The sequence below is a fragment of the Condylura cristata genome, unplaced genomic scaffold, assembly GCF_000260355.1.
Source record: "Condylura cristata isolate star-nosed mole 26May11 unplaced genomic scaffold, ConCri1.0 scaffold00004, whole genome shotgun sequence".
NCBI lineage: Eukaryota > Metazoa > Chordata > Mammalia > Eulipotyphla > Talpidae > Condylura > Condylura cristata.
In genome coordinates, this window is record NW_004567105.1 from 43,480,741 (window position 1) to 43,491,232 (window position 10,492).

At 37.0% G+C, this 10,492-nt stretch overlaps 1 protein-coding gene across 1 annotated transcript in view; it reads left to right on the plus strand.

Moving 5' to 3' along the window:
• RYBP (RING1 and YY1 binding protein) overlaps nucleotides 1-10,492 on the plus strand; it is a 77,957-nt gene that overhangs the window by 3,361 nt on the left and 64,104 nt on the right. Inside the window, exon 2 of the mRNA XM_004676550.1 lies at nucleotides 157-282. Coding sequence (XP_004676607.1) covers nucleotides 157-282 — 126 coding nt within the window. The remainder of the gene's footprint in view (nucleotides 1-156; nucleotides 283-10,492) is intronic.

Consider the following 10,492-nt stretch of genomic DNA (forward strand, 5'->3'; position numbering starts at 1 on the left):
AAAGGGTTGGTGGGTGGTCGCCCGAGCGAAGTTTCCTGCGCTGGGTTTTTGCGAAATTACGACGGCTCACCAGCGCCTGTTTTGCTGTCTCTCCCCTTTTTCCTGCTCCGTGTCTTTTTCCCTCCCCTTTTCCCCCCACTCCTCACTCCTCCGAAGGCCAAAAAGACAAGCGAAACCTGCCGCAGACGAAGGGTTTTGGGATTGTAGCGTCTGCACCTTCAGAAACAGTGCTGAAGCCTTTAAATGTAGCATCTGCGATGTGAGGAAAGGCACTTCCACCAGGTACTTGGAGAGCTGTGTTACCTTTTGTTAAAGGACTTTTTTTTTTAAAGGTGGGGGTGGAGGGTAGCTGTACTTTTTTCTGCCTTTTCAACTTGTTGATGACCGCTTTTTCTGCATTTGGGTGGGGGGTGATGTGGGTCCCCGCCCCCACTTTGGGTTGAAAGCCTCATGTTCACTAAGTGATTTGTGGGAGGGAATTTTTCCAGGTTTTCGTTGTATTTTAAACAGATCCTGAGTTTATTTGACACTTGTATCTATGGCTTACTGGTATAGACTCAAAAAGAGAGGGAATAGTGCTTTTGCTATGGATTGTAGGATATTGGACCTTTTTATTTTTGCCATGTGCAGAATGTTTTTAATTTGCCTGTCCTGAATTATTTTGCTCTTTGAGAAGCATAGTGGCGGTAGTACAGCAACTCTGGTTGTGCTTTTCCTGTCTTGAGCTGCAAATGTCTGTTATTTTCTTGCACTTGAAAATAAACACTGGGGTTTGATAAAGTGCGTATTTTGGATGGCTGAGCTGTCAGTTTGTGTTTTTTTCTCCCTTTCTAATTAGTTTATACAGAATGGTGACTGGAGGACGATTTTGCAAAATAGTAATTGAATAGTGTGACTATATTGAAGTTTGTGTTTAAAGCTTTATTGTATTGAAAAGAATGTTGAAAGAGTTTCTTTTCATTTAGATGAAGGTATTAAACTGAATCTATCATAAAAACGAGTTGAACTACTCCAGGCTGACCATTTAAACGAAATGTCAAAGCTCATTTTGTGGTCTTCTGGTCATCTTTTTACTTTTACCTGGAATTGTTGCTGTGGTGTTAAGAGTTTTAAGTTGAACTATTTTTACTGCCTTTTAAGGGGTAGACATTGAGGGGTACGAGTGCGCAAAAGAGAAAATTCCTAGTTGATTCTTGAAGACGTAGAAGTTGATTGCCAAAAAGTCTCATCGGTTTTTGAGTTGGTGCCATTCCAGTAGGACTGTAGTAAGTAGTACTCCAAAGTTTTGTCTGAATGTTCTTTGACTAAATGAATGAATCCTGTTAGGGCTTCATTGCTTTATTTACACCTGGTATGAAGTAGGATACAGAACAACTGAAAGAAACTAACTCTGGGACAGTATTGTGAATTCCACTAATTCTTTAGAGATTTTTGAATAAAAATGACTGAGAACATTCAATACTTCCTCATCAGTAATTTCTAAGTTCACGTTTTCCTTGTATTATCATAGAATGAATTTAGTTAAAAACTCATTGGCAACTTCATAGGTTTTGTTTTGCTATCGAACAGGGAAGACCATCAAATGGCATGAAAATTTACAAATGTGTGTTATTTAAAGCAATAGTGATTGTATTTTATTTATGAGTAATGTTTTTTACATGTAGAATCCCACAGAGGCTAAGCCTCTTTATTGTGGTTTTGGTTTGAGTGTTACCGTAGATGATGTTCAAGTAAATGACAAGGAAACTCCTAAGAACTTCAGAACTTTACTGGTGAAGAGAAACAAACCAAACTCAGAAGTTTGCCACTGATATGTTGCTGGGAATAATTACCTCATAATGAAATGCATTTCAGTTTCTGTATGTATAAGAAAATAATTTTGACTCATCATTTTGGAAGCACGTGCAAGGTTCTAACTTTAAAAACAATCCGTGGTTCTTTCAGAGCCACGGATGATGATGACAGAATACAGTTTTTAAGACAAATCTGTAAAGTTGCCAATAGTTTTGGGGCTGTTCCAGTACAGGCTATTCACTGTCTTTAGGGGTCTGGGTAATTTTTGTGATGTGTTCCTTGCTGTGTAGGATTTGAGTGCCGACTTGAGTTAGAGAACTTAAATCTATCAATTCATGGTACCCTTAACTTATCCTAAGTTTGTATTACCTTGACTATTTTCAGTATTTTGCTGTTTTAGATCCATTCTGGAAGTTGTTAATTGGAAGGCATATGACATTTTGACTTCCTTAGCTGTGAATGTGCTTCATGTGGGAAGGATTTCAGTTGTTAATTTTGCCCTATCCATTGCATTTAACTTTGGTTAATTTCTCTGTGATACTAGTTAACTTCTGTTTATTTTCCTTGGGCCTTTTTTGATAATTTCCTTGAAACCTCAAAGGTTTGACATTTTCTGCCTTGAGTATTGGTATCACCATGGTATTAATGGCAGTTGCAGACATGTTGGTTTTTAGACCCATGAGTAATGCACAAAAAACTGTGAATTTAGAATAACTTTTAATTAACAAAAGGACTTTTTAAAACTGCTGATTGGTAAAGAATTTGGGTATTAATGCTCTTAATTGTTTGTATTATAGCCTAGCTGATTGGCTATCCAGTGGTTGGTTTGACATTTGTTTATTATACATGTCTTTATTGTTACCATCATCCACCATTCAGCTCTGAAAAAGAGCTTATTAGTGATTGTCCAATAGCACCCTTTGAAGGTAGAATTGATTCTCCTCAATTTGAGTAGGAAAATAATGCCACTCATCCAAAGAACATTTTGCTAGAATGTGAAAGAGTGTTCATGACATGAGGGTTATTAAAGGGTTGGTTAAGACATGTTCCTGAATAACTACAATCTAAGTTTTAAAGAATTTAAGAGAAGTATACATAAACTACTGAGGGGGGTTGTGACTTGGGAAGTCAGTTAGAGGTTTTCATGCCCATGTATGCTGGATAAGGAGGATTGATTTCTACGAAATCACTTGCTAACTTTTCTACTGTTTCTGTGTGTACTGATACAGTTCAGAAGGAATCATGAGCATGACTGTAGAAGTCTTTTTCTTTCTTGTTAGTGCAGTGTAGACCAAAATGAAAGAGAGATTAGAAGTTCTTTTTTATTTTATAAAGATGTATTTATTTATGCATACAAGAATAGGAGTACAGGCCAGAGATGGGGGTGGGGGGGGGTCGCTGAGGGGATTAACCAGAGACTGGGGAGCAGAACAAGACAGATCAGCTGAAACATTGCTTAGGGAAGCAGGGGTGAGACAGGAGTAACACCATTTGGGTTACTTGTGTGTAGTGGATGGATCTTGTGTGTAGTGGCTGTGGATAGCTTCACAGTGCCATGCTTTAACCTGTTGGGCCACCAGGGAGGGCTCCAGACCAGAAGCTCTTAAGGAACATATTAGCGAAACGGGGGACACTTAATAGGTGCCTTACAGGTTCAGGGAAAGCAGAACTGTATTTTGGATTTATTATAAGTTATGAGTTGGATGTCCCTGGGTGTTAGATACATTCATTTTTACAGCTGCACTGTCCTACTGTAGGCCTTGCTGGTTATTTTTTATTAATAGCTTTTTTGAAGTATAATTTACATAGCATTGTAATGTACAATTGTACATTGTAATATACAATTCGGTGATTTTTAGTAATTTTAAAAGAGTTGTGCAACCATCATACCAAAGCAGTTTTAGAACTTTTCTGTTGCACATGGTTCTTCACACCTGTGCTTTAACACAAGAGCATTGGGTCTTTAACACAAGAGCATTGAGGAATAACCATAGGCAGGCAGTTTTCCTCTCTATTTCTTTGTACCTTAAGCCTTTCATAGTAGAACATAAAGGACTTTGTATGTAAGGTGGTAGTGGGGCGGGGGAACACTGTCCCATTCCTCGGTGATAGCAAAAGTTGTCTTTTCCAACCCACTTTGCCAGTCTCAAGAAAGCTTTTAAAGCTCATGCCAGCTTTTAAAAGGAAAAACGTGCACCCCACAAATTTACAAGTGTACCTAAATGTTCTGTTAGGTTGACATTTTGAATTGTGGGCAAAGATGTGTCCAGATGTGATGATAAATATATTAGTTTTGGTATTCTTATTTCTCTGAATGTAGTGATGACTATTGTAAATGAAGAAATTTCCAAGACATTGCTGCAACACTTGTTGATTGATAATAGTACTGCATTTTAACCTTCAGCTACCGCTTAAATCACATTTGAAAAATTGGAAATACTTGCTTTGGGTAATTACATTTAGAACTTTTCTGGTCATCATTTTAAACTCATCTTTGAAAACCATGTTTTATTTAATTCTTGTTACTTAAATGCAGTGTACTGTTTTTAAAACTTCTGTAGATTTATAAAAGTGAGGATTCACTTTAAATGTGTAATAAGACTGTAGAAATAACTAATTTTTTTTAAAAAAGCCAATATTCAGGATATTGAATTCAAAGTTGGTATTCAGTAGTAGTGTGCGTAAAAGGTTTTCCTTGTCCACGAACTTTTCATTCTTTGCAATTCTAACTGTAATTTTTCTCCCCTTAAATTCAGGCACCCTGGCAACTAAAATCTCTTGAATAGTCATGAAGTACTTCAGAAGTTTTAGGGAAAAACACAACATAATTAGTGACATGTGAAAATTTTGATCTTGGCTTAGAGCTTCAAAAGCACATCATCCTATGAATTTTCTTTTTAAAATCTTTGCATATCTTTTTATAAAAGCTTTTCTTTCTCAAGTTTTAATAATTTTTCAGTCTTTTACATAATTATATAACTTTGTGAGTACAGCTTCATACCTCCCTACATGCATGCACTTCGCTTCCTCTCCACCAGACTCCAGTGCTGATGTCCTACCTCTTAGCCCTCCTTCCTTTCTTGCCCCCATTCCCTCTCAACATCAGTGTTTTTCAAAGTCTAAGATTTTTTTTTCCTGTACTTACTCAGTTTTTTGTTGTTACTTATATTCCTGTAATAGAATTGTTTCACTTAATATAACCACCTGGGAATCCATTTTTTTCCAAAGGACACTACTTCATCTTTTAAAAATAGCTGAGTAGTATTCTGTAAAGAGAGAGGGATGTGTGTGTGTGTTTATGTGTTCATAATTTCTTGATCCATTCCACTGACTGGACATTTAGGTTGGCTCCATGACAGTTACTGTGAATAATACTAACATGAACAAAGGAATATATACTTCTTTTCATATACTAGTATTTTAGTTTTAATATTTTTTGGGAAAATACCTATCAATAGGTAATGCTGGATCATATATTTCTGTTTTAATCTTAAGGAATCTGCATACTATTTTCCATAGAGGCTGCACCAAATTATATTCCTACCAATCATAGATGAGTGTTCTTTTTTCTTCATCTCAGCAACATTTGTTGTTTCCACTCTTTGATAAAGGCTATTCTCACAAAGGTGAGATATTTTTGACTTACATCACTCTTAATAAATGACACCGAACATTTTTTTTTTCCATGTGCCTGAATGCCATCAGAATGTCTTTCTTGGAGAAGTGTCTATTTTGGTCATTTGCCTGTTTGTTTTGTTGTTGAGCTGTATGAGTTCTCTATATATTTTAGAACTCTAACCCCTTGTCAGATGCATGATGTGCAGTTATCTTCTCCCAGTACATAAGGGCTGCCTTTTTTTTTTTTGGTGGTAGTGGTGGTGGTGGTGGGTGGTGTCTTTTAAGGTTCAAAACCTTTTTAGTTTGATCTAGTCCCATTTGTTTATCTTACCTTTTTCTTGTCCTTAATCTTTCACAAAGAAAGTCTCTTTAACAAATAGTATTGGGAAACTTGGACAGCCATACGCAAAAAAAGTCAAACTAGATCCATACTTCATACCAAAAACTAATTCAAAATGCAGTTAAAGACTTGGATATAAGACCCGAAACCATAAATATTTACCAGAGAACATAGGTGATTACACCGTGGATGTCAACCACAGACATGTATTTGAGGATGGGTTGCAGCTGTGATACTTTTATGGTAGAAAAACTCCCAGAAAACAGAGGGACTACCTAACTTGGCTCAGAGTCAAGTCTTCTCCTCTGGCCTCACACCATGGTAGTTTGTTATTTAGGTCACATTGATTTTATAGTGTTCATTGTAGGTAAAAATGCTCCGTAAAGTGCATAGAACAATTACTCTGTCTTCCAAATCATCAGCCTTATTAAAACTTCTAACATAGCTGGAACAAAAGCTGGTGCAGTTTACTTGTTCTAATGCTCACTTTTACCCAGAGACAGAATAATAACTTACTTTGTATTTGCCATTAGGCTTACTGATTTATTGGTACTGACTTGATCTTCTGTATACTTGGTGACCTTAAAGCAAATTACCTGGGCAGTTGTAGTCATATGACAAGTTTTTTTTTTTTTTGTTTGTTTGTTTTTAAAGATTTATTTATTATTCATACAGAACTGGGATACAGGCTAGAGATGCGGAGGGTGAGAGGATTCACCAGAAACAGAGTGGGGAGGAGAACAGGCAGATCGACGAAGTACACTGCTGAGGGTAGCAGCGGGTGGGTCAGGAGAGGTCTGCTGCGTCATGTGGTCACCTCTGGGGCAGGCGGGGATCGAACTCATGCGGAATTGGCTTAAGCTTCTTTTGCAGTGCCACCAGGGAGGGCCCATATGACAAGTTTTTATTGAGCACATAACCATCTGTGTCCAGTGGTATAAAGATAAAGGTCCCCGCTCTCATGGAGCTTAAAACACTTTGAAGAGGAAGAGAAAATAAACAAGTAAACACAAAAATAAGATTCAGCCAGTGACAGAAATTAGAGTAATGAGGACTAAGTGGGGGACTGCTTGAATAGTGTTAGGAGTCACGTGGGAAACAGTAATGATGCTTTCTTTTGGAGAAAGGGAAGAATTATTTCTGCAGGTTTGTCTGTTACATTAAGCTCGTTTAGTTGGGATGTTCAGAGTTGGAGTCTAGATGCATAGGGTAGTTAACTTGGGGGCATATCCTCATATCTATCTTATTACTAAGATTGGGGGAGGATTGGTTGGATTCAGTTAGGTGTTCAGGTGGCCTACATTCATTGTGTGATTCAGTAGATACTGAAGAAATTTCAAGATTAATAGAAACTTCATCAAGTGGCTGTCACCAAAATAGCAATATTATTTTAGTTCATGAGTACTTTAGGTAATAGTGTTTCTTTTAGACTTGAACCAAAATATTGTACAATCTTTCTGGCTCTTAATTTTCTCTTTGGCCCCATCACCAGGGCCTTTATGTTTGTGGCATCTTCCTTTATATTTTCTTCCAGTAGTGCTTCCCTCATCTTTTTATCTGTTAGTTTATAACTGTACTGTTTCAATTTTAGCATATATGTGGAGAAGTATTATATAAACTAAAAAAAAAAGAGTATACCTATGTAACCAACATCCAAATTTAGAAATAGAACACTGAAACTCAGAAGCCCTGTGTGCACATTTAGTCCCTCTCCCCATCAGCCCCCCCTCCCCCCCCAGCCACTGTTCTGACTTCTAGCATTTAATGAATTTTACCTGTTTTAGACCTTTACATAGTATATATATTTTTGGGTCTGACTTCATTCACTTGTTATATTTGTGAGATTCATACCTTTTGTTTTCTGTGTTTCTTGCACTCTGTGTGCATATCCTTACTTACACATTCTAGCTTTTTGGCTTCTGTATGTTGCCTACACACATTTGACACAGCCCTTCTCTTCTCCCTGTTAGAATAAATCGACATGTGGCTTCTGAAACTTTAGGGTATATAAAGAAATACTTGCTTCTTCTCAGTAGCATTGCACATAACCATTTGTGTTTCAAGGTATTGAATTAAAGAAAATGAAAATTTTTATGTCCAAGGAGCCTAAGAAACTTGAAAAGATAAGCGCTTTAAAAAGCCATTAATATAAAGCATCTAGTCATAGACCTTCATGGTAGCCATGAAATGACTGAATGAAGTAGACAGTGTCTATAAGGGTTCATTGGTTTAAATCTAAGATTTGAACCAGGTGTTTGTATGGTTATTGAATGTGGGATTTGTTGTTGTACAGTCTGATACTGGCTGATTTTTTGCCTCTTACAGTTTAACTCATCATTCTGCAGATATGTCAGCTGCACTGTTTCTCCCCAAACAAGATAGTCCCAGATACTGTACCACTGCCATCCTGTGTGCATACACCATGAACAAATCTCCACTTGGATGACTTCAGTTGTCTCCTGTTTATCATTGTATTTAAGATAAATTCTAAATCCTAAGTATTTCAGGGGCTTCTGATTTGTTCCTATACTGTTTCTTAAAAGTTTCTGGAAGCCACTTCCCACCATTCCTACCATCCTCTTAGCCTACCTCTCTTTCCTCAGATGTATGTGTTTAATGCCAAGCTGCTTGATGTTTTCCTTTTCATACCTTGACATCTGCCTTTATTCTGGGTTTTCTTCTGAAATGCCTTCTCTTTCCTCATGTCCTGGTTGACTCTGAATTGTCCTTATGGGTGTCTCATGCTGCCTTTGTTCATCCGCTTTGATCATAGTTACCTTGTCATATCATTTGAGCTGTCTTTCAGTTCTTTTGCATGTTTTTACCACCCTTGTTTTGTGAGCAGAACCTTTTCATAACTTTGCCTTATCTGGTAAAGTGTCTAACACTTGCTAGGGGTTCTGTGAATGTATATGGAAATAAATGAAGGCTGGAGTTTAAATTAAAACTGTTAAAGAGTTCTGATAACTTACTTTCATATTTCATGACTGGAGTGTGCAGTGTTAATTGGATTAGGCAAAGGTTGTCTTTATAAAATGTCTTTAAAAGTAGTATTTCTATTGTTTTCTGAATATGTTCTAGAAATGAAACAAACTCCAGCCTTGAAGAGTGTAAGAATGCATAGCTTCTTGGAGCGTGTTTGAGCTTTGGGGCTTTAGCACACCTAACCTAAATAACAACTGGACAATTCTTAGTTTTTATAGATGCCCTGTTTGTTAACTTCAGTAGCCAAAAGTGATATTGAAAAGTCTGGTCATAAAACATCAGTCATTCAATCTTCAGGTACGATGAGGAGAAAGAGGAGCATGCTTATAAGCTGTCATCTAAAGGCAGTTTGAAAATGGTGACAGAATATTTTGAGTGTTGGTGGAAGTGTTATGCTATATTTGCTGTGTAAAAATTCTGCCATCACTTGATAATAGTACCCATTACTTAGTGTACATTACTACTCTGTTCAGTAATTTAGGATTAGTTTCTTCTGTTCAAGTCTTGATTCATTCATGTCATTCATTTATTTAGCTAAAATTTTATCTCCATGAAGTGAGATTCACACAGACTGTGCTGCCAGATGTGAATTCTCAAGAAAGGTTATGCAGATCAACTACCGTTAGGCAGAAATCATATACAGTTGAAATCACAAGGTAAACAGGTGAAATTTTGATTTTAAATTGGATTAGATATTACTCCTTTCTTTTCCTTGCTATGTCATTTTGGAAAATCTTTCTAAATTATCTCGTGGTTAGGGGAAGAAAATAATGGAAGGGATATGTAAAAAAGTGTTTTTCCTTAAACAGTGTTCAAAACATTTTTCTTTACAATTTAAGAGCATTAACAGTACAATTTAAGGTGAAACGTTGATAGACTTTTGAAGAGACAGGAAATTTCGGGTGATTAGAATGTGTCTCATCAGGGGGCCTTATAAACACCTAAATGGCATGGTGCTTAGTCAAAGGGAGAAAAAAATACCTGGTGACTGCTTTCTCAGAACAGATCAGATTTTTAAGTTAGGAGGTCTCTCCATTCCTTTATAAAACTAAAATTTGTTAATATTAGTGAGTTCTTAAGAATATTCATGATTGTGGGTGATTTGGTGATGGGAAGCCCACGGGGATTACAACTGAGATGAAAAAATGCACATAGATATATAAAAGAATATTCCTGATTATAGGAAATATGAATTCAACTCATACTATGTTAACTCAGAACAATGAGAAGAGTTAACACTTGAACTCAGAGGAGGGCCAAGGGAAGAAGCGCAGGAGTCAGGACCTTGGTTTCTTCCCCAGTTCCTGGACTGTTCTGTTGCCTGGAGGTTGGGCTATGGTGATTGGCCAAGCTTAATACATCTGCAAGATCTGTTACTTGAAGGGAGATGGAATACTTACTAGATGGATAGAAAATAATTATCATAGTTTATGCCTTAATACCCTTCATATTTATAGTTCTTATTTTAAACTACAATATAAAGTTGTAGGTGGGAGGCTTTAACAGTACTTGGATAAAATTTCCTCTTACAAGGAAAGAAGTGAACAGTGGTCAAATTAAAAAGTACTGATGTTCTGTAGGTTACTCTTTTATCATTGTATTTGGCCAGTGTCCTTTAATCACTGCTTTTTACAGAATTTTTTTTTTACAGTTTAAAAAGTCACCCATAGGGCCCTCCCTGGTGGCGCAGCGGGTTAAAGCACTGCACTGAGAATCTAAAGCCGCTTCCGCATGAGTTCTAGTCCCACCTGCGCC